General features: G+C 37.4%; 1 protein-coding gene across 1 annotated transcript; it reads left to right on the forward strand.

Moving 5' to 3' along the window:
- The first annotated feature begins 1,364 nt into the window (after positions 1 to 1,364).
- Positions 1,365 to 24,809, forward strand: LOC116139941. Its single transcript, XM_031425585.1, has 9 exons — positions 1,365 to 1,370; positions 2,464 to 2,467; positions 7,433 to 7,440; positions 21,617 to 21,808; positions 22,613 to 22,712; positions 22,891 to 23,059; positions 23,561 to 23,643; positions 23,745 to 23,821; positions 24,099 to 24,809. Exons 4-9 carry the CDS (start codon positions 21,726 to 21,728, stop codon positions 24,268 to 24,270), a joined length of 684 nt encoding a protein of 227 aa, XP_031281445.1. The 5' UTR covers positions 1,365 to 1,370; positions 2,464 to 2,467; positions 7,433 to 7,440; positions 21,617 to 21,725; the 3' UTR covers positions 24,271 to 24,809.
- Positions 24,810 to 25,675: the final 866 nt, after the last annotated feature.

A 25,675-nucleotide genomic window follows, 5' to 3' on the forward strand; every position in this document is an offset into this window, starting at 1 on the left:
TCTTGCTCTTCTAAGAAATAAGAGAATCACCCAAAAAGATATAGAAACCAGTAACAGACTTGTGATCTGTGGGATCACTGCCATGATCAGCATCAGAGTATGCACGCAGCTCCAAGGAAGAGGTGGATGGAAGTAAAAGACTCTGAAAGACTGTACCCCGAAGATACCGCAAAATATGAAGAACAACTGCCCAATGAACCGTAATAGGAGAAGCAACAAACTGACTAACAACATGAACATCATATGCAATATCTGGACGAGTAATAGTGAGATACACCAAGCTCCCCACAATAGTACGGTATAAAGTGAGATCTGACAAAGGTAAACCATCAGAAGAAGAATACTTCACGTTAACCTCAATCGGAGTATCTATAGTCTTATTATCAGTAAGTCTAGCCCACTCATGAATATCTGCAACATATTTCGACTGAGAAAGAAGATAACCTCTAGGTGAGTAGGCTATCTCAATACCCAAGAAATATCGTAGAGAACCCAAATCCTTCATTTCAAACTGTCTAGCTAACTTTGTCTTCAAAACTGAAATAGCATCAATATCATCACCAATAATAATCATGTCATCAACATAGAAAGACAGAATCATACGACCTGCATCAGTGCACTTAACAAAAAGAGCAGAATTATGACTACTAGAAGCAAATCCAAGGGAAAAGATCACAATAGAAAATTTCTCAAATCAAGCACAAGGTGCTTGTTTAGGACCATATAACGCTTTCTTGAGCTTGCAAACATACCTAGAATCATGTGAAACACCAGTAGGGGGCGCCATATAAACTTCTTCTTGAAGATCTCCATTCAAGAAGACATTTTTAACATCAAGTTGAGAGATATGCCACTGACGAACCAAAGCTACTGCAATAAGAGTACGAATAGTAGTCATTTTTGCAACAGGAGCAAATGTCTCCTCATAATCCATACCATACTGTTGAGAGTACCCTTTTGCAACCAACCTAGCTTTGTATCACTCAATAGATCCATCAGAATTAGTCTTGATCTTATAAACCCAACGACACCCAACAACACTCTTACTAGGAGGTAGAGGAACCAAATCCCATGTACCTGTTTTATGCAAAGCAGAAAGTTCTTCATCCATAGCTTGCTGCCAAAGAGGATCAATAATTACCTCTTTATAGGAAGAGGGCTCAGAGAGACAATGAATAGAAGCTAAAAACGAAGCAAAAGATGAAGAATAACAAGAATAAGCAAAATCTGGTAACTTTGTGAACTTACGAATGCGTATGGATTGACATAGTGGTGGATCCACAATCTCAGATGGAGCTTGAGGGACCATAGAAGAAGAGGGAGCTTCAGGTGTGCCAGAGAGTAAAGTGTCAGTACCTGCAGAATGATCAGTACGAATTGGTCATGTATAATGTAAAGGTAACAAGGTAAGAACATGCGAAGGGGTATTTGAAATACTAGGAACCTAAGATGACAAACTATCAGAATCCTCAGAAAAAGGATCTATACGAATACGATTAGATCTAGTCAAGTTATGAGTAGTGGATGGAATAGAAAAGAAAGGTATATGCTTAAGAAAAACAATATGACGAGACACATAAAGTTTCTGAGTTATTGGATCAAAACAACGATACCCCTTTTTATCTTCACCATAACCAAGAAAGACACAAATAACAGATCGAGAGGACAACTTGCTGCGTTCTACATGAGGACGAAGAACGAAACAAGTACAACCAAAAACTCTAAAGAAAGAATAATCAGGGGCATACCCATATATACAACTTTTCGAAAAGAGAAAAACCTGAAATATGAGAAGATGGAATTGTATTAATCAAACCTACAGCAGTAAGAACAGCTTCACCCCAAAACACACTAGGAACAGAAGCAGACAACAAGAGAGAACGAGAGGTTTCAACAATGTGCCTATGTTTTCTTTCAACAACACCATTTTGCTCAAGAGTATCTGTACAAGAGGTTTGATGAACAGTTCCATCTAAGGCAAGCAACTCACAAAATTTATTAGAAGTGTATTCCCCACCTAAATCACACCTAAAACATTTGATAACAGCAGAATGTTGAGTTTTGACAAGAGCTCGAAAGGCTGTATATATCTCAAAGAATTCAGAACGATGTTTCATTAAATAAACCCAATAATAACGAGTATGATCATCAATAAAAGAAACATAATATCGAGACCCTTCTTTTGTGGCAATAGGATAAAGTCCCCATACATTAGAATGAATCGAATCAAATCAAATGGAGAAGAAGAAACATAAATACTTCGATTAAAAGGTAAAGCTGAAAATTTTGCCAGTTTACATCTACTATAATCAGAAATATCACAAGTTTGCAAATTTCCTAAAGCCCCTGTGGATGCCAAAAATCTCAAACGAGAAGACGAAACATGACCTAAACGAGAATGCCATAAATAAAAACTAGAAGAAGAAGGACTCAAACGAAAAGAAGACAAATCAACACTAGTAGCGGCAGCATCAGCATCAGCACTAGTAGCAGCAGCAACAACTGGCACTTTTAACTCATCCAAAATTTATAGTCCCCCTTCCTATAGCCTTTCCCAATCAGCTTCCGAGACTACAGATCCTGCACATAACAAGAAGAAGAGGAAAAGGTGACTAAATTACCAGAATCACATAACTGACCAACATAAGCAAGATTTAATGTGAGTTTCAGAATATGATAAACATTAGGGAGAGACAAGTGAGGTGTGGCAACAGAACCAACACCTGCTAAAGGCATAGGAGTGCCATCAGCAGTCATAATAGGAATAGAAGACGAAGGAGACACAGAAGCAAACGATGAAGAATCTGGAGACATATGATGTGAAGCACCAGAATCCAAGACCCATACAGAATGTGACATACGTGAAGAACTATAAGGGAACTGACCTACGGAAGAAGAAGGAGACATAACTTGTGGCTGTAAGGAGAGAAACTTCTGAAATTGCTCAACCAGAGTACTAGGATCAGTGAAAGAACCTAATGAAACTACTGCTGCAGTATTAGACTGTGGTGGTTTGTAACCTTGAGGTGGTCTATGAGCATTAGATTGTGATTGGTTGCCAGGCTTCCAAGCTTGAGATTGCTGTTGCGATTGATTCTGCTGTCTCAACTTAGGACACTAAGCCTTCTAATGACCTTTCTGCTTATAGAAACTGCACTTGTCGAAGGCAACCCTTGTGTAAGGCTTATTCTGATTATTAAAGAGTGGCTTAGAAGGTATTACTAACACATAAGGATTAGAAGTAGAAAAAATTCCCTTTTCAAAATAAGACTTAAGACGTATTTCTTCAGCCAATAACTCACTGACAATTGAGTCAACAGAAGGAAGTGGAGAACGATTCAAAATTGAACCTCTAAGTCCTTCAAAATCACTGTAAGTGCCGTTAAAAACTATACCAACCATTGCTGCTCTCTACGAGCAATATAGGCACCACATGCCTTTAATTATGTAGATTCTATAAGAGCCAACTGATCACAAAGATCTGTCATAGCAGAATAAACTCCTGAATACTCATATTCTTCTGCTAAAGAGCTTGCATGTCATTCTCTAATTGATACTGCTTTGCAAAATTTGATTGAGTAAATAACCATTGCAGATGATCCCTAACCTCCTTTGCTGTCTCATACTTCGCTAACTGTGTACCTATGGAATACTCAACAGAATTGTTAATCCAAGTAATAATTTTTGCATTGTTTGCTTCCCAGGCATCTATCAAAGCATCATAACCGTCATCAGTATTCCTAGGTTTCACAGAAGTTCCACTAATATATCCCCACATCTTTTTACCTTTAAGAAAATTTCTCATTACATAACTCTAATACGAACAGTGGCGGACCCAAGATTTTTGCCTTGGGGGGGGCCCCCTCACTCTGCCACTGCTTGCCAATCAACTAGTGAAAACATAAGAAAATAACATCCAATTCACAAGGAAACACAAGAAAATTGTTACGTGGAAAAACCTCTTCAATGTGAAGAGATAAAAACACCACGGAATCTGACGATCCACTTAAATCCAATATAATCAAAAGAGTTTACTAATGCGTATTTTTGACAAACATGCAAATGTAGCAAGTGCACTAGTCGCAAAAAGTAATAAAATGAGAAGTAGAGTATCGTTCCCACGAGAATAGTATTACTAAGTACCAATTTCTCTAGTTTAAGTCCTAATTGAAGCAACAATAAATTGGATTGATGGAAAATTAATGAACTAAATACAATTTAAGAAAATATAAACGAATTATAATGAAATTAAAGCAAAACCTAACAACTTAACTAATTAAACAAAATGCTAGGGTGTTGATTTCACCTAGATACGCTAACCCAAATCATAGAATCTATTACCCAACTTCTAATTCTTTTATTGAAAATCGAATTCCCTAAGTTGTAAAATATACCTTCTCAGGCTATATTTTCCTACTTATCCCTATTAAGCTTCCGCATCCAACAAAATGAAGATTAATAGTTCAAAGTTTTTTAAGCTTTATGGAATTCTATCTAGATTTCATAAATCAGTAAACCTATCTATAGTGTTTGCTTAATCTACGGTATTTATCCCAAGAGGCACAATCACACATCACTTCTTAGTCTCATTGTGAACAACACACATTTGAATAGTGATCAAGCATCCAAAAATCATTAAGCAAAGAGATAAACACTCAATCATAAAATTAAAACTCAAAGTAAATCAATTCATATAAATTTGAATCATTGTATCAAGGTTACATCAAACCCTAGCTAAACAACTCAATTCATACTCAAAAACAAAATAAAATAAAAAAAACAAACTGAATCAAGATTCATCATTGAAAAACAAGCAAAAGATGGGGAAATCTTCTCTAATTTGAAGCCCAAATCTTCAATAATCTTCTCCTTCCAAGAGCTGCCTTCCAAATGACGAACCAAGACCTTTTTTCTTTCATTTTCGTGCTAATTTATACCTCTTTTACTTAAGGACAAGCCCTAGTAAGCCAAAACACGTTGTTTTATTTTTAACATCTGACGCAGTTTCGCCGCGGCAAAGCTTTTTCCTTACCTCGGTGAGAATCTTTTGGGCCAATTTTGAGCATGAAAGAGTCTGAATCTGGAAAAGTGTTAAACATATGAATTGTAGCCCTTTAAATTATATTTCTACTCGTTCAAGAATCAGCACAATCCAAGGTCTAAAGCTCAAGTTATGACAGAAATACTGAAGCACATCCAAAGACGTTTTTCTTCAGTTTCCAACCGTCTGTTCACGATTTCAAGCCAAGTTTTCACCCTTGTCCAGTCAGAATTAGGAAAAACCCAAACATGAAAGTTGTAGCTCTGGTTCTTAGCTTTCCAAAACTTCTAAAATCAGGTCATTCTGAGTTTCCAAGCTCAAGTTACGTAATTTATGTTCAAAACTATCATTTATGCTCAAAATCATCGTTTAGGCCTGCAAAGACAAATTAATAGAATTAGGTAACAATTATGGCCCAGATTGTATAAGAAATATCCTAAATTCTATCGAAATTTAATGCAAAATCATAAGAAAAAATATGATTATCATTTACAATAATCACAAATCTACCAAAAATATTCTACACAAATTTAGAACTCAACTACAACTCTAATAAAAATAAAATACACAAAGGTTTATAAAAAGATGAATTACAATCACTCCAAATCCAGATCCGCATGTAAAGGGGAAGTTGGGAATTGGGGAAGAAAAACTTGAATATGACAAAACCTAACTTTTTAATTTTTTAACTTTTAACTTTTCTTTTTTACCTTTTAATAAAACTTTTCAATTTATTTTTTAAAGTTGAGGCCTGGGTCCGCCCCTGAATACGAATAATTCTTTTCATCTAACCTCACACTCATAGATTGAAGCGAATCGTCTCTTTTAGTAGCCATAATAAAATCCAAAGAAAACCAGAACACAAAAGAAAGAAAAACGAGATACCAGACTGCAGAAACTTAACGAATACCCTCAACCAACTCACCGCGGAGTTGGATCCGCGTAAGCTGTATTTAAGATTATGTCTTGTCACATGAAACTTGGCTCTGATACCATGATAAAGTGAGCTTGGGTAGAACTCACTCCCAAAAGCTAGCTCAAGAGAGAAGGGAGTCAAATCACTTATATACACCATAACAGTCCACTATTAGCGCGATGTGTGACAAATTCAACTTCTAACACCCTCCCTCACGCTCGACGTGCAAGGTCAGGGTTCAAACTCATCATCGCCCCAACCAAAGAGGAGAGAGAAACAAATGTGACTCTGATACCATGTTAAACAATCCAAAGAAATAAGAAAAAAGGGAGGCTAGGGTTTCATTGATACCGCACAATGCAATCAAATACAAAAGAATGATTTAACCTAAATATAAAGAGACTATATATATAGGTTAAACAAAGGAAACTGAAAAGACAGGGAAATAATAAAAAGTCTATTCTACCTTTAATAAACAATAAAACAAAATAACCCTATATTTCTTGTGGATTTATTCCTAAATTAGGAATTTGACCACAGTTGTAGATAGGGAATCAGTTTGGTATTAATACCAAATATCATGTATATTTATTCTTTCTAGAAATAGGAGATCCTAATTTTGTTTTTTCTAGAATTAGCTGATTGTATATTTATAGGAGTAGATTTCTCTCTTCCTTCTAGGCTGTATAAATATTCTCTCAATTGTAATAATAAAGAATACACTAAATATTCAAACTTTTACATGGTATCAGAGCAGGGTTCCTCCTAGCTCTTCCTTATTTTTTCTTCTCCGTGTGTCCATCCTTGTCTGCCATGGCTGCCGAAAAAGACTGCTTCATTTCAGAGGTAACCTCCAAGCCGTCCTCATTAGATTAGTCCCTTTCTGGTCCAGCTCTCTCTCACAGCAATGAAGTTGTCTCCCTGGTTACCAGCCACAAATTCAATGGACACAACTATCTCCAATGGTCCCAATCTGTGGTGATGTATATTGGTGGAAAAGGCAAGGAGGAATATCTCACTGGTGAAATTTCTGCTCCAAAACAAGATGACCCTATGTATAAAACTTGGAAAGCCGATAATCATATGATTAAATCATGGCTGATAAGTTCTTTGAATAATGATATAGGAGAAAATTTTCTTTTATATGCCACTGCAAAGGAATTTTGGGATGTTGTCAAAGACTCCTATTCAAGTTCTGAAAATACCTCAGAACTGTTTGCTATTGAAGCTGCCTTGTATGATCTCCGCCAAGATGATACCTCTGTCACTCAATACTTCAACACTCTCACACGCTATTGGCAGCAGCTGGATCTGTTCGAAGAATATGCTTGGAAGTGCACCGATGATACTACTCTATACCGTACTATTGTGGAGAAAAAGAGAACCTTTAAATTTCTTCATGGCCTCAACAAAAATCGATGCAGTCCGGAGCCGAATCATGAGCACCAAGCCCCTTCCTAAGGTCAAAGAAGCATTCTCTGAAGTTCGTCTTAAAGAAAGCAGAAAAAAGGTTATGATGGGCTCTCCAACTCTATCATCAGATCAGGAATCATCTGCCCTTGCTGCCCGAGGACAGTCTCATGGTGCCAATCCTGATAATCGTCAGAACAAGGGACGCCCTTGGTGTGACCATTGCCGAAAACCTGGACACTACAAAGAGACATGCTGGAAAATCCATGGAAAGCCACCAAATTGGAAACCAAAGTCATGGGGTGATCGGGAGAGTCATGGGAATGTTGCTGCGACTGCTAGTCCTACTGCTGAAGGAAAAAATGATACATCTGAGTCAGCTCCTTTCACTAAAGCTCAGCTTGAGGCTCTTCAGAAACTTCTAAGTCAGTCATCCAACTCTACTCAGCCAACTACTCAGGGTACTGGGATGTTGGCCATGAGAGGTAATAAATCAGTAGCCTTGTTTGTCAATAAAAGAACTACTAAATATTGGATTCTTGACTCTGGCGCTTCAGATCATATGACCGGAGATGCATCTATTCTTTCTGAGTATAACACGAATACAGGGAATCATACAGTTAAAATTGCAGATGGAACACTTTCTAAGGTGGAGGGTTCGGGCTCAGTCACAATAAATAAGGACCTAACTCTCACATCTGTACTCTATGTGCCTAAGCTGGACTGTAATTTACTTTCTATTAGTAAATTTACTCGTGACCTCCATTGTGTGACTAAATTTTTCCCAAATCTTTGTGTATTTCAGGACTTGGATTCGGGGAAGAGGATTGGCAGTGCTGAGATGTGTTCTGGTCTTTATATTCTACAAGATGAAACTCTATCCGCTAGCACAGCTCAAAAGTTCAGTTTGTTTTCTTTGAATAATCAGTCCATTTCCCATTCTAATAAGAATAGTGATATTATGTTATGGCACTATCGTCTTGGTCATCCGAATTTTTTGTATTTGTCAAAAATGTTTCCTTCTTTATTTATTAATAAAAATCCAAACTCTTTTTGTTGTGAAATCTGTCAGTTTGCAAAACACGCTCGCAATAGTTACTCTAGATTAACATATAAACCATCCAAACCATTCTCATTGATTCATAGTGATGTATGGGGGCCCTCAAGTGTTAACACTTTAACTGGAAAAAGATGGTTTATATCGTTTATTGATGATCACACTAGATTAACTTGGGTGTTTCTTATGAAAAATAAATCTGAAGTAAGTGAGATTTTTCAGAATTTTCATTCTATGATTCAAACTCAGTTTCAAACTCGGATTCAAATTCTCAAAACTGATAATGCCAAAGACTTTTTCAATTCTGTTCTTAGTCCCTATCTCATCCAACAGGGCATCATTCACTTAAGTTCTTGTGTTGACACTCCTCAACAAAATGGAGTTGCTGAACGCAAAAATCGACATCTTCTTGAAGTTGCTCGATCTCTCATGTTTGCCACTCACGTTCCCAAATTTTTCTGGGGTGATGCTCTTCTTACTGCTGCCTATCTAATCAATAGGATGCCATCTAAAGTCCTCAAATTTCAAACTCCTTGTCAAACTCTCTTGCAATTATTCCCTCATACCAGGTTCATTAGTTTGATTGATCCTAAGGTTTTTGGCTGCACCGCTTTTGTCCATCTCTATTCCCAACATCGTAGTAAGTTAGACCCTAAATCTATCAAATGCATCTTTATTGGTTATTCATCTCATCAAAAGGGTTATAAGTGCTATTCTCCTACTACTCGAAAAACCTATAACTCTATGGATGTCACCTTTTTTGAAAATCATGCTTACTACAAACCTGAGATTCAGGGGGAGAATGTGAGTGAATCTCATCTTTGGGATATTATTCCGAGTACCCATACTCCACCTCCACCTATTGTTCAAACTGCCAGTCCACAGCCGATCGGTCCATCTACCTCCCAAGTCATAGAAAATCAAAGTCCATCTAGTCCATCTATTTCCCAAGTCATAGAAAATCAATTTGAAACAACTTATGGGCCGTCTATAACTGATGATCCTCAACAAGAACCTAAAGAGCTTCATGTCTACCAAAGAAGGAAAAATTCTGACAAAGAAATAAAGGACAGTACACATCTCGAGGACCACCATGAATCGGAACTGGATCCACATCCTCCAGAAATACATTCAGGTTTGAGTAATCCTAGTCATGATAATATTACTCATATAAATGATGATTCAAATCTGCCTATTGCTTTGAGAAAGGGAGTTCGTGCTTGTACTAAACATCCTATTGGCAACTTTGTGTCCTATAAAATCTTATCTCCATCATATCAGGCATTTGTTTCTGTGATTGATAATATACAGATTCCTCATACAGTCCAAGAGGCGCTAATTGATCCTAATTGGAAAAAGGCTGTACAAGATGAGATCAACGCTTTGGTAAAGAATGGTACTTGGACAATTACAAAATTACCAATTGGGAAGAGACCTGTGGGATGCAAGTGGGTATTTACCATTAAACATAAAGCAGATGGTAGCGTTGAGAGGTTTAAAGCTCGTCTGGTTGCTAAGGGTTTCACTCAGTCTTACGGGATAGATTATCAAGAGACCTTTGCGCCAGTTGCTAAACTCAACACCATCCGTGTTCTATTCTCTCTTGCTGCAAATAGGGACTGGCCACTGCACCAACTAGATGTTAAGAATGCTTTCCTAAATGGTGATCTTGAAGAAGAAGTCTATATGGATATTCCACCAGGCTTCGAGAATTCATCCAACCAGGACAAAATATGCAGACTCAAAAAATCTCTATATGGCCTTAAACAATCTCCTCGGGCATGGTTTGGTAAATTCACTAAATCAATCATTCAAAATGGCTATACTCAGTGTCAGGCAGATCACACATTGTTTGTCAAACTCTCATCAGATAAAAGGATAGCTATCCTAATCGTTTATGTTGATGATATAATACTGACAGGCGATTACAAGGAGGAACTGGCAAGATTGAAGAGTTTCTTATCAAAGGAATTTGAGATTAAAGACCTTGGGTATCTCAGATATTTTCTTGGCATGGAAATTGCACGATCAAGACGTGGCATATTTGTTTCTCAACGTAAGTATGTTCTAGACTTACTCAAAGAAACAGGTATGCTTGGGTGCAAACCGGCCTCAACTCCAATGGACTCTAACAAGAAAATTGGCTCAGGGATAGATAAGACACCTGTGGACAGGGGCAGATATCAAAGGCTAGTTGGACGCCTTATTTATCTATCTCACACTAGACCTGATATTGGCTTTCCTGTTAGTGTGGTCAGTCAATACATGAATAATCCAACTGAAGAACACATGGAAGCTGTTACTAGAATCCTTAGATACCTCAAGATGACTCCTGGAAAAGGTCTTCTATTCAAGAAAAGTGATAATAGAGAAATAAAAGTCTACACAGATGCAGACTGGGCAGGAGATGTAACAGATAGAAGGAGTACTTCAGGTTATTGTTCTTATGTTTGGGGTAATCTGGTAACATGGAGGAGTAAGAAACAATCAATTGTTTCTAGAAGTTCAGCTGAAGCAGAATTTAGAGCTCTGGCTCTTGGCATTTGTGAAGGAATTTGGCTGAAAAAGTTACTTGGTGAACTTGGAGTATTTACGGAAGAGTCTATACAGATGTTTTGTGACAACCAGGCTGCCATTAGTATTGCAAAAAATCCTGTTCATCACGACAGGACTAAGCATATTGAGATAGATAGACACTTCATCACTGAGAAAATTGAGAATGCCATTGTTCAAATCATTTATACTCCATCAAGGTTTCAAACAGCTGACATCCTCACCAAAGCTCTCCCAAGAACCAGTTTTGAAGAATTAATGTGCAAGCTTGGGATGTTTGATATACACAACCCAACTTGAGGGGGAGTGTGGATTTATTTCCTGAATTAGGAATTTGACCACAGCTGTAGATAGGGAATCAATTTGGTATTAATACCAAATATCATGTATATTAATTCTTTCTAGAAATAGGCGATCCTAATTTTGTTTTTTCTAGCATTAGCTGATTGTATATTTATAGGAGTAGATTTCTCTCTTCCTTCTAGGCTGTATAAATATTCTCTCAATTGTAATAATACGACACACACAAAATATTCAATAATTCACAGTACCTTTCAACCTGAAAGATCCAGCCGTAGGGGTCATCACTGGAAAAAATCGGGAGCTCCAACTTTCTTACCCCCAATCTTGTTGAGTTCCCCCTTCACTGTGGTTGTAACCTCCAATGTCAAGAGGTGGTGGCGGCGGCGGCGGTGGTGGTTTGTATTCCTTTCGTGTTTCCCCGTCACGTTGGTTTCTTGTTCTAGAGTGGTTACCTTCTTCTTGTACCACGATTCTCTGGTGAGCTTCTTCTTCTGTTCTACGACAAGCTTCTTCTTCGATTCTCCGGTGAGCTTCTTCGTCTTCATCTTTCCGTCGCATCTAGTTCTACGTGTCAACTATTATCTCTCTCATGGATGCAATAGTCTCTGTCAGCTTGGTAAGGTCTCTCTGCATTCCCATGACTTCTTTCTCAACATTATTAACTCTATTCTCCATTCTGGTGTTAACCATACCCCAGTGAGTGACTACTTTGATACCACTTGATTGAACTCTTTCTCAGTACTAACGCACTCAAGCAATCAATTTACCCAAACAATAAATCAGAACAAGATTCAAAGGAAAATCTGTATATTGATATCAGAATTTAGAGTAATACACTTTTGGAATGCAAAATACTGCCTAGCTAACTTGTACAATGCTTAAAACAAAAATAAAGAGTCAAAGAAAATTAAGACACCGCTGAGCTTCGAGGGCTGGCTTCCTCCCCTTTCCCTTTGTCCTCTCTTTTCTCAATAATCCCCCGTATCTTGACATTCTTCCCTTTTTGTAATTCCTTCAGCATTCCCTCATAACAGAATGCCGTACTCTCTCTCTCTACAATTGCCATCTGTCTTGTACTGCTCTGTCACACCAGTTTGTAATCCTCTATTACGCCCCTTTCCCTTCCTATTGTAGACTAGCAACTCATTGGTTCTATCAGTGTGCTTTCTTTATTTTTTTTTTCCCAGATTGAGATACTTTATGTTCTCGATAAAGTTGGTGCTTTTTTACTGTTTTCTGTTAAATTATAAACTTCTGGTGGACTGATTTTCCAGTTTAATCTGTACAGCTATTTTCTTTTCTGCAATAACTTCTCCTTTCATAGGAAGAGAAGAAAAAAGAATCTTCTGCATAGCTCATATCTAGTGCCAAAGAGAACTAAAATAATATATTCAAAGTTGAAATAGACATTTGAATCCACTTCGTGTACAAACATTTGAAGTAACTCCATGTCATTGATCACTATGTAACATTAAGATAATGTGATACTGCATGCTTTGATGCAGGAAATATTCTACTCATACTTGGTCAGACATTGAGGTTTTGAAGTTAGCTGCTGGCGTTGAAGCAAACACAGTTCATCCAATTGGTAAAGCAATTGTTGAAGCTGCTCAGGCTGCTCACTGTCAAAATCTAAAGGTAAGTTCTTTCCTAACTTCTTCAATGCATCAAGAACAATTGTGTGACTCTTAAATATTAACATTAAAAGAAAAAAAAATTCCTGACAGTATTACTAAAGGGTCAGCAGTAAACTTTAAATTGACACAAACTTTCAAAACTTTAAATTGACACAAACTTTCAAGAATCGTAGTGCCTCTAATGTCTAGATATTTGTAATCATAGGACATTAGCTTATCCATGCTAACTTCTAGCTTTCCTCAACTTTTAGCTGAAACACAAATTCATTGTTGTGACATTAAGTTATTACATGAATGGTTAATTAAGAAAAGAAAAGTAGTTTGAGGTTGACGGATGGTTTCATTTATTTGCTATTGTAAGGACATAAATTGTAGAAAAGTCAACAACCTAGAGCGTTTGTGATAACAATGTATAATTTAAGCTTAGTAAGCTTTGAGAATATCAGTAAAACTAACATGAGAAATTTGTTTGTGCTACTTGTGGTTTGCCTTGCAACATGTTTGAACAATCAGAACCAAATGTTTTGTTTATTTATGCGAAAGTAACTTTATATTAGGTTTTGTTTGAGTTAAGTCCACATAGTGATAGGAATAGCATGATGATATACATATGTGGGTCTCATTTCCTAAACCAAGGAGGATTATTTCTTATTAAATTTAAAAGAGTTTTATTTTCATTGTGTCATTCTAAGGATGATAGGCCATGGAGCAACATAGATCAAACTATATCTAAAGTTGTTTAAGTTTTCAAGACAAATTAATGAGGGTGAAAATTGGTTGGTGAAAATTGGTTTCTATAGTTGTTAACAAGATCAAATCAACAGTTAATTTTGAAAGAAAAGAGAGAATAAAAGCCAACCCTAATTCATTAGTGGATTCCAATTTCCCTATTAATAATGAAATGATTTTTCTGAAACCTTCTGCCAATAAATGGGTTTATGCACTAATTTCCTAGCAAACGAACTCTTTCAACTGTCATTTAATCTGGATTTTCTTAATGATCTCCTTCATCTTGTCTTGTGTGAGAGAAATCGCAGATGTTGGCTTAAAAAAAGACTACATGTCACACTTCATATTTTCTCGACAATTTTCACTTTAAATGGTGGAGATATATATATCTTAATAATACTCTCTCTTGGATGTTCACTAGTTATAGATGATTATATTCGACTAAGATGAGGAAAAATTTAACGGTTTAACATCTGATGGACCCAAAATAGCTAGCTGGTACTCACGCAAGACAGGCAACAAGAAATAGGGGCAAAAGGGGTAAATTACCCAAGGACAGGTGTCTGGATTAGTTGTTAGGGTTGTTAGAATCAGGATGTCAGAATAAAAGGGCAGTGGTACCAGAGAGAGAGGATATCAATTGTTTTGTGCATGAATTGAGTGTGGGAGGTGCTGGCTCTCGAAGACCAGCTGGTGTTACTGTTTTATTGTTTTATTCATACAGACTCGTTGTTATTCTTAACCCTCTATTATGATTAATATACCATTTCCATTATTTTGAGCTGTTGTGTTGGATTGGTGCTGAAATATTGTTGAATGTTACGTCTGGATAGTTCTTATTCTTGTATTTGGGCTGTGTGTTGCGTGTGAGTTGTGAAAACGGTCTGGTAAATTGCGGGGTTCCTTCAACATCTAAGCAAAGAAACATAATTATATTGTTTACTTTGAAGTCATTTGGATGTGCTTACAACTGCCTCTTTAAATTTGACCTTATCAGTAAAACTCAATGGGACAAAACCTGGTCAAGGGAAAAATAGTACATTGCACATATGCCCTATACAAGAACTCTTCAAAAATTTACTAAAGGAGTATACTGTACATATGTTCAATACAATAACTCTTTACAGTAAATCTTAATTTGGATTATCTTGCCCTCACCACTTGGTACTCTCTATTTGACGGAATTGTGTTATTTGTTATTGGCTTTTGGGGTCTTCTCTTTATATTAACGTTCAGTTGTATGGGGATTTGCTGATGGTAAAACCTTGATGGAACTGTAATGGGGTTGGGAATTGCACTTCCATGTGTGATCAGCAAGAGATCAATATTGAGGATATATGTAAGTGCTGCAGTTTGAGAAACGAACAAAAATGAGAGGACTGTTTTCTTCTGGATCCCTCTTGTCACTGTTATTTTGTATGGTTCTATAATAAACTTTAATGGCGACATGAATGTTTTTGGGTATCCATGTAAAAAATTGTTTATTTATTTATTTTACAGGTGGTAGATGGAACATTTAGTGAAGAACCTGGGTCAGGCACAATAGCTATTATTGAGAACAGAAAGGTGTCTGTTGGGACAATAGACTGGGTTTGCAGGTGTTGTACTCATGGGACTCTTCCTCTTATGTTATTTCTTTTCTACTTCTGGTCAATTCAATTCATTCTGTTGTATTCAAAGTTGCATAAGGAGAAAAATATTCTGTTTTAATATTCTTCAAGTATGCGTTCTACATTTTAAACTATCTGTGAATTTTCGGACAGATACCTCAGTACTCTTCTGCTGCTTGCATGTTCTTCATATTGATGTGATACAATCTCATGTTCGTCCTGAAATTTTTCCTACAGTTCTGTTTTGAAATACTGGATTGTTATTAAACAGCAAACATGTCTGTTGGCTCCAGTTTTAGGTTCTTTGACATGATTCTTTTGTAAGCATATGAATGCAGCAAGTCAAATGTACTGATTTTTTTTTAATGCTATATATTTAGCTGAGCTGTATACTATTTCATTGATGGTGAATTCATCCTGTTTCCTTGTTGAAATCCTAGGCATTCCATGGAGAAGCTAACTTTGTTGGTGCCTATTTCCTGATTTCATGAGTGTGAATCCAGTTGACTCAGTCATGAGAATGGCAATGGAACTGTCAGTCGTAATACTGGTCAATGCTTACAAAAGGGACATAGATGTGAATGATGGGATAATTATAGCAGCATTTTATACATGTTCTAAGTCTTCTTTTGTTTATGAGGAATGAAATCAGCCATAACTACTCATTATTGTACTTACATAAAACTGAATGTGTCCAACTTCCAGCTTAGGGATTTTCCCATGTCATTTCTAATATCAATTCATGAGTGAATATTTTCTTTATGCAGGCATGGAGTTGATGTAAGTTCATTTCAAGAAGTGGACATGGAGGATTTGAACAATCAATCTGTTGTATACGTTGGAGTTGATAATACCCTTGCAGGTTGTATTTATGTTGAGGATCAGATCAGGGAGGATGCAGAATTTGTTGTCGAATCTTTGTCTAGGCAAGGAATTGGTGTATACATGCTATCTGGAGACCAAAAAAGTGCTGCTGAATATGTTGCATCTCTTGTTGGTATTCCAAAAGAGAGGGTAAGATACGGTCTTTCAGTTATTCAAAACCATAGTCTCAAGAATGAAATTTATCATAAACCTATTTATGTTCTGTTGGAATGGCAGTTGATTTCATTGACAAAATTGGGAAGACACCTTAGATTTTGTTCTCTTTCTATATTTCTTATATTTCAACAGTACAACCTAACTCAAATATATACACACACTCAACAATTACAAATATACCCTTTACACTATATATATACATAGTTTCCAACACTCCCTCTCAAGCTGGAGCATATATATCTATCATCCCCAACTTGTTACAAATATAGGTTATCCTTTTACCAACTAGAGACTTCGTGAGGATGTCAGCTAGTTGTACCCTTGTTCTAATATGATTAGTAGCAATTAACTTTTGTTCAAGTTTCTCTCGTACAAAGTGACAATCCGCTTCTATATGCTTAATCCTCTCGTGAAAGTCTGGATTGTTTGCTATATGTATGGCTGCTTGGTTGTCACACCACAAGTCCATAGTCCTTTGGTTACCGAACCCAATTTCTCTAAGAAGATGTCTTGTCCATATGAGCTCACACGTAACTTCTGTCATAGCCCGATACTCAGACTCTACGTTTGACCTAGCTACAACCGGTTGCTTCTTACTTTTCCAAGAAATAAGATTTCCTCTAACAAAAACACAAAACCCAGTCACAGACCGTCTATCCACAGAGGATCCTGCCCAATTTGCATCTGAAAAACCTTCTACCTTATGATGACCATGATCACTGTAAAGAATCCCACGTCCAAGGGCTCCCTTTAGATACTTCAAAATATGGAGGACTGCATCCCAATGAGATGTCCTAGGATGACATAAACTGACTCTTCACACTCACTGAAAAAGCAATATCTGGACGGGTTACTGTAAGCTAGTTTAACTTTCCAACTATCCGTCTGTACCTTTCTAGATCACCAAACATCTCTCCATCCTCAGCATTCAATCTCACATTAGGAACCATAGGAGTGTCACAAGGCTTAGCCTCACTTAGACCCATTTCAGTCAACACATTTAACACATACTTGCGTTGAGAGAGAAAAATCCATTTCTTACTCCGAGAAACCTCGACTCCCAGATACCTTAAAGTGCTCAAGTCTTTTGTGTGAAATTTGGAAGCCAAAAAGTTTTTCAAAGTCTTAATGCCAACATCATCATTGTCAGTGATTACAATGTCATCAACATAAACAACCAAAAGAATGATGCCAGAACTAGATTGCTTATAAAAGACAAAGTAATCATAGGCACTCCTATGTAAACCAAACTAAGTCACCACTTCGCTAAACCTCCCAAACCACGCTCGTGGAGATTGCTTTAAGCCATATAAAGATTTCCTCAGTTTGCATACCTTTCTTGCTCTCCCTGAGCAACAAACCCTAGAGGTTGCTCTATGTAAACATTTTCAGGAAGATTACCATGTAAAAAGACATTTTTTACATCAAGTTGGTGAAGATGCCAACAATATGAAGCTGCAAGAGAGATGAATAGTTGGACAGAGGTCATTTTAGCCACTGGCTCAAAATAATCAATACCATACGTCTGGGCATAACTTTTAGTAACCAATCGAGCTTTCAACCGAGCCATAGTCCCATCGGGATTAGCCTTCACTATGAAAACCCATTTGCACCCAATAGCCTTTCTATTTTCAGGCAACTCCATTAGAACCCATGTATCATTATGTTCTAGAGCCAACATCTCTTCTTCCATAGCCCTTCGCCACCCATCATGATTAATTGCTTCAGACACAGAGTTGGGAACAGAAACAGAGTCTAAAGAGGGAATAAAAGACTTGGAAGATGAAGACAAAGAGTGATATGAAACAAATGAGGAGATAAGATAGGTACAAGAGCGCTTACCTTTACGAATAGCAATGGGAAGATCATGATCATGGTCAGAGGAAGAAGGAACCGGATCTGAGGGCGAGGCAGTCGATAGAGGCAGTGGATCAAATGTTGCTGTAGGTGTTTCATGGGGCTGGTGACCCTGCGAGAGTATACCTGGGTGATAGGAGGACGAGATGGTAGAGGACTATGATGGGTAATGTTGTAAACAAGAAGATCATCAGGGGGTGCTTCAAAAGAAGTAGATGAAGTGGAGGACTCAACATATGGAGTGGTTTCAAAAAAGGAAACATCAGCTAAGATAAGGTACTTACCTAGGACAAGAGAAAAACAGCGATAACCCTTCTGATATCGGGAATAACCCAAGAATATGCACTTGAGGGACCTAGGTTCAAATTTGGATACATGAGGTCTAACATCTTGGACAAAGCACGTGCACCCAAACACTTTAGAAGGAAGAGAGAATAAAGGCTGTGATGGAAAAAGGATAGAGAACGGGATTTGATCACCCAAAATAGAAGAAGGCATGTGATTGATCAAGTGACATGTTGTAGAGATAGCATCTGCCCAAAATTCTATAGACTTTCATGTGAAAAAGGAGAGTACAAGCAACTTCTAATAAATGACGATTTTTGCGTTCAACAACTCCATTTTGCTGAGGTGTATAAACACATGGTGACTGATGAATAATACCTCTAGTAGATAGAAAGGAGAAGAAAGGGGCAGAAACGTATTCTTTGGCATTATCATTTCTGAGAATTTTAATAGATGAAGTAAATTGATTTTGTATTTCAGCATAAAAGGTACAAAATATGCAGAACAATTTAGAGTGATTTTTCATAAAGTACAACCAAGTTACACGTGAAAAATTATCTACAAAAATAACAAAATATCGATATCCAGACTTAGACAACACTGGGCAAGAACCCCAAACATTAGAGTGTATAACATCAAAAGGGGCTGTGGCTCTTTTGTTTATCCTAGGGCTAGAGGACACTCCATGGTGTTTTCCAAACTTACACGCCTCACACTCAAGGTGTGACATTGACCCTACACTAGGACACAACCTTTTCAAAATGGAAAGGGGAGGATGACCAAGGCGACCATGTAATATGGGTAGAGATGAATCACTGGTACACGCAACAGGTTGAGAGACAGGAGTGGAGACATCATCGAGCATATACAGGCCACCTGATACACGACCCCTACCAATAATCTGTCTCGTCCCAAGATCCTGAAATATACAATGAGTAGGAAAAAAGTAAACACCACAATTGAATGCATTAGTAATTTGACTAACTGATAAGATTAAAGAGAAAATGAGGAAGACACAAGACAGAGGAAAGAGACATAGATTTGTTGAGATGGGCAGTATCACATCCAATAATAGGTGCAGTAGACCTGTTAGCTAAGGTAATTGAAGACAAATTGGGAGAAGGTGTAAATGAGGAGAGAATACCTGTATCGCCTGTCATATGGTGGGTAGCACCAGAATCAATGACCCAGTTACTACTAGAAGTGGACAAACAGACTGTAGGATTACCTAACTGGGTTAATGTAGTGGTAGTCGATGGGATGGATGACTGGGAGCAAGAATTCTGAGTGAGACGAACATATTTTGCTGTAGAGATAGTAACCTGTGATGGGGTGGGTAAGAGACCATCTTGAGTTACAACATGAGCAAACTTCTGAGTGTCTTGCATATTCAGGGGCTTGCCATGGAGCTTCCAACAATTTTTTTTTTTTACGTGACTCTCAGTACCACAGTGAAAGCAAGTACGAGGGCCATTACCACGATTGTTCCTAGTATCACGACTTGTCCCTTTGTTACCTTTGCCATCACCAGATTTCATGCTAGCTAGGGCCGCATGATCAACATTAGGATCTTTAAGGGTTTCTTTGTCCTTAGACACTCCTCGATCTTCCCCCTTACTAATTTTGAGAAGTCGAGCAAAGACATCCGTAAGAGAGGGAAGTGTCTCACCGGTAAGAAGTTGTGTACGAGCTATCTCATATTCCGGTCTCAACCCAACCAGAAAACATTGCACTACCACTTGTTCTTCTTGTGCTTGCATCATCTTCACATCAGTAGGGACAGGAAACATAACCCTTTTTTCTTCAAAGGCTTGTTTTATCTCTGTATAATATTCGAGCAACGTCTTCTCTTGCATATTTGCTCGATAGATCTTCAATAACAATTCATGGGCATGAGACAGGTCTTGTTTACTACAAGAACTCTAGATATCCATAACCCTTGACTGTATCACAGTGACCAATCACATCATCCACGGACGCAAGAGTGTTCTGAATATTGATGAAGAGCTTATCGTTTCCATGAGCCACTTCTCGAGTTTTACTACATCTTCTGTTTCCTAGGTGGATCCTCGATTAATGGTCTCCCATATCAATGCTAGACCACATATCGTAGGATTATTCGCTTCCATTGAATATAATTCTTTTTTCCCAGTAATTTTCGATCAGTAATTTTGGTGGAGGAAGTAACAATTTCAGTCACCATCTTCTTACCATCCGTTGCCATACTGTCCAGCAAAGAACTTGTAACTCCACAGATTCACAACAATCCTAACTCCAAACAACCCAAGCAAACACAACAACTCCATCGATTCACAACAATCTGAACACCAAACAACTCAAGCAAGTACAACAACTCAAACCACTAGGATTCAGAACAACTCTGGTATCACATTTTCAACTCCAAGCCAACACAAAGCATTCCCATTTTCACACAAACACAGAGCCATATTTCAAACAAAAACCATGCAAAACAAAAAAAAAATTTGTGCACCAAACCAACAATCACAAAAGAGAGATTTATTGCACCAAACCAAAACTCAAAATTAGCACTTGCCGGAAAAAAAAGGAAAACAATGAAGAACAGAGTCAGACATCGCCGGAAAACAGAAACACGTCGTCGGAAAACAGACACAGAGGTCAGACGTCGCCGGAAAACAGAGGGAAGAGGTCAGACGTCACTGTAAACAGAGGGAAGGGGTCAGACGTCGCTAGAAAACACAGGGAAGCGGTTAGACGTCGCTGGAAAACCCAAGGAAGAAGTCAGCACTCGTCGGAAAACTGAATCACGCAAATGGGTTTAGGGTTTACGCGTTTCAAGCTCTGATACCATGTTATTCTCTCTATTTCACTTAAATGTCAACAGTACACCCTAACTCAAATATATACACACTTAATAATTACAAATATACCCTTTACCCTTTACACTATATATATACACATAGTTTCCAATTATAATAAATCCTACACTGCACCAGTTTGCTGGGTAATACATGCTAATTGTTATGCATTCTCTTTTAAATTTCATTACCATTTCCGCTATTTTTCCTTCTTATGTATATATTAAACTTTGCTACTTAAGGTCGTCACTTATTACCCAACCTGCCATCAGTTGTGAGTTAAGATTTTTACTTTCTTGCCTTAATGGATCTAATGTTACAACTTCTATTTATATAATTCAGGGGCGCATGCTCATAGCAGGTCCACGCTGGAGGTTCCAATCTTTTGGTTCATTCATGGGGATCCATTATTGGTTGATAAACATTATCAGGCCAGAGCACTTTCTGACATGGTTATTGTTGTCCAGTCAGAGGCATCATCCTGGGAAAGCCATCTCCAGTGTAATGGGCAATCACTTCTATGGGATCTAAGGTTAGAAATTTGTGTTCTGTGTTGGGTTGTGAATTGGTTCATTCTCAGTGGTGCTACTATAGTTTAGACTTGTCTCAAATTCTTTTTGAAATAGCCAGAACATCTGGAGTTGGTGTGTTCAATTAGAGTGATAAACTGGAATTATGAGATATCTGTCTCACTCTACTGGGTTGTGTGGAACTTAATCAACGACCAATAGTGGGAAAGGAAATGGTATTATTTTTGTTGGATTAAGAACTAATAACTTATTTTTTGCTAGAATGGGGAAAGGTCTGTCTTCATACTCACTTGCTGCCATGTTAACTTGCATTGTTTTAACTTTGACAGCAACAAGCCACCGTCTTTAAATTTGGATCAATGTGATCTTTGGATGTCATGGGTTATTAATAATTAGTGGAATGTGGAAGATTGTCTGTAGCAATTGCTGTGAGCCTCCGTAATTTGTTTGTCTAGAGGGAATTTCTTTGTAGAAGATGTAAATTCATTATTTGAGCACAACTTGTTTGTCAGGTATACTATATATTTGGTTACACGTTATTTGAGATGACCAATAGCCTTTTTGTTCTTGTCAATTGTGAAATCCATGTAAATTTGGCCCCAGTTACGGCAAATGCTGGATTTTCTGTTTGGTAAATTTATTCTTGGTTTCTCTGACCATCAAATATGAACCAAATAAAGAGGTTATATTACTCAAGAAAGCAGTTGGTGAAAGATACCCTTTGTTTGTTAAGAAAAATCGCGCAGAAGACTGCCCAGTCTGGATGCAATCATATTGGTTAAATTCTTTTCTTTCTGCTCATTCAGAATGCCCATAAAAGCTGCATTGGCTGCTGTTTCTGAACATATGGCTGGTTTGCTTCCCCTTCATCTAGTCTACAGCCATGCCCATGAAACTGCAATTGAGGTATGCTCTAGTAGAACGTGGTACATTTTATAGTAAACTATTGAAGAAGTACATACCTGCCATTTGTTTTCTACTTTTAATGGTAAAGTGTGAAAGGTTAAAAGCAGTCTGGATATTTGTAAGAAGTATTGACGATACATGTACTAGTATAATTAGTCTGTTGCTTGCATTTTTGCAGGACTGGATTTGGTCAGTTGGATGCAACCCATTTTCCATTACTTCTCAAGGCTGGCACATATCACAGTTTCAATCTGATACTATTGCTCGGAGTTATATCATCACAACTCTTGATGAATCAATACAAGTGGTGAATTCAGCCATTCATCTACTACTGATGGAGCGTACATGTATCCTTTGTACTATTTTGGCCTATGAATAACTGGAATAATATTGTATATAAATATGCACATACATGCAAACATTTGTCATACTTGGATATAACCATGTGGGTTGCTTGCATATATACGTTAAACTTTTGGCTAAAGACATACATGCAAATACATATATTTGATTTATATTTTACTTGAAAGTTAATATAAGATTAGGCTACAATTTGGAAGTGCCACAAGATGCACCATACTCAGTGGTCATCCATCAAATAAGGCAGTGGTACCAAATACCTGGCTATCAGCATGTGCAGAACTCATGTATTTACTGTTTTCCCATTTAATTCATTTATGGAGACAAGACTGTCAGTTTTAAGTTAAGAAAGCTGAAATCTAATAATTCTTTTGTTAATGATTGTTGGCTTGTTCAATCAAATATTGCTTCTAGATTGTATTTTGTCATATATTCTCTGTTGCTGTTGGAACTTGGGTTTCTGTTGATGTAGACTTAACCAAAACCAGCGGAAAAAACCTATAAATTCTTTCAGTCTCAGGAGCATGAGCTGGTGAACAAGTATAATTATGTAGTTAGCTTGTGGAGAAGAGTGAGCTCACTTTCCTACTATCTAGCTTATGGGAATAATAATTCATTTTATTAAAGGACGTTTTAAATAAACAGTTAGCTAATATCACTTTTTATTTTCAGATTTCAACTGTTAGTGGAGAGTTGCGGTATGTGGATGCCTTGAGACTGCTATATACCTTGGAGGACGCATCAAAACAGTAAGACACTTATGACTATCATTCATTGTGTACAGGGGTTTTTGAATATTTTTATTGGAAATTTACAGCGGTTACATTAAACTCAAGCTGAGGTCTTGGAATTGATTGTTTGACCATAATGAAGAACAATGATATTAAGAAGTACTCATCTGTTGTTTTTATCTGGCTTTCCTGCTTGTCATTAACTGTTTTGGTTTAATGCAAAATTTGGCAAGCTATTGATTTGCAAGGTTGTACAGAAACATGGCTTATCCCAGGAGTTTCATTTCTGATGCAGGTTTGTCAATCAAGTTAATGCAACTATAGCCCTTTTCCACCCAATTCACTGCACAAAAGAGAGGAAAGTACATGTGGTGTTTGATGTAACAACGATTCCTGCATTCGTAGTTGTTCTGGGTATTCTCTTTATTGTGTTAAAGCCAAGACGATCAAAGCCTAAGATTAATTGAGACTAATTGAGATCATGGTTACAAAGTGTTCGTGTTGGTCAGTGCATGGCGTTTTGGAGATATCTTTGAGGCGAATGACATCACATTTTTATGCCCAATAGTTATATAGGTTATACTTGAATTGACTTTACTTCCGTTCTGTCAGGGCAGCATAGCTTTATTGAAATGATAGTTGATGAGAGAGATAATAGGAATTAGAATGCAGTCACAATGACCAGGCCAAGGTCACAAGTATTATTTTAGGCTTCATGTATTGTACTTGTTAACATGGTTGACCAGAAATCTTCCCATGTGTCTGAAGTTTTATTAGTTCTTGTTCATCCCTTGTAACCTAGCTTGGCCGGAAGTGCTAGAAATGCAACAGATCTATCTCATCTCTTCAATGGACTTGTAAATTCTTTTTGTTTGCTGACAATGTAACAATACTGAAAATTTTGCTGTGGTACATTGTATAATAGGTCTTTAGCCTCTTCAATGGCGTTGTTTCCTGTGACATTTCTTATTGAAATGGCTTGCAATTAATTTAGATAAATGAAATACAAATTGAAGAGGAAACTTCATTCAAATCAACAATAGCTCGGTTTAAATTAATATACCATAGACTGTGTCCTTCAAATGCCTGGCCCTTGGTTTTGAAAGGGATGAACCTCACAGATATAGCAGCAACAACAATTACAATCTCAAAGAGAATGACAGCAGCTGTTTGATGGCAACTGCTACAAGAGGGCCTATCATACCACCGATTCTTCCCACAGCGATTGCCACTCCAGCTACGGTTGACCTTACAGAAGTTGGATATATCTATACACAACATAGACAAATTGAAGACTTTCAGAAGTGCAAGATATTACCTTCGGGATAAAAATACAGGCGATTGTGAAAGCTCCGAAGGCACACATGCGAGCCCCTAATAATAAACCTATTGTTACAATTTTTAATTGATGCATAACCAATGGTATGAGGAAAATCAGAAGTAAGATGAACAAAACCATCATTGAAAATTTTCGACCAACTCTGTCCACAAGTATTGCAGCTAAAACAAGCCTGGGAAGCTCTGGAAGTAATAATTTTCAGCCACATGTTACTTGAATTACTCTGGAAAAGAAGGAACTGAAACGAAAAAAGAGAGATCGGTGATGTAGTACCTCCCAAACTAGCCAGAAACACATCAGTGTAGAGACTAGAATCATTCACAGCTTTGGAAAGCTTCGCAGTTGAGCCACATTTAGTTTGCATACTACTTAGCTTGGAGGTCAGCAGTATGATTCCATAATATGTGAATGAATTTTCGAAGAATAAAGTCCATAGGAGAAAGGTTGTTCTAAGTTCTAACTAATGTTGATGAGAAAAGTGTGAAAAACGAAGAGAAGCCTGATTTCATTTTCGTGGTCGAGGAGAGTAGAGG

This window comes from Pistacia vera, unplaced genomic scaffold, assembly GCF_008641045.1.
Source record: "Pistacia vera cultivar Batoury unplaced genomic scaffold, PisVer_v2 Contig36, whole genome shotgun sequence".
NCBI classification, from domain to species: domain Eukaryota; kingdom Viridiplantae; phylum Streptophyta; class Magnoliopsida; order Sapindales; family Anacardiaceae; genus Pistacia; species Pistacia vera.

Coding starts and splice junctions, on each gene's coding strand:
- LOC116139941 (XM_031425585.1), top strand. CDS start 21,726: ATGGTTATTGTTGTCCAGTCAGAGGCATCATCCTGGGAAAGCCATCTC. Junction 23,060..23,560: donor ACTACTGATGGAGCGTACAT/GTATCCTTTGTA, acceptor AACCAAAACCAG/CGGAAAAAACCTATAAATTC. Junction 23,644..23,744: donor TAGTTAGCTTGTGGAGAAGA/GTGAGCTCACTT, acceptor TTTTATTTTCAG/ATTTCAACTGTTAGTGGAGA.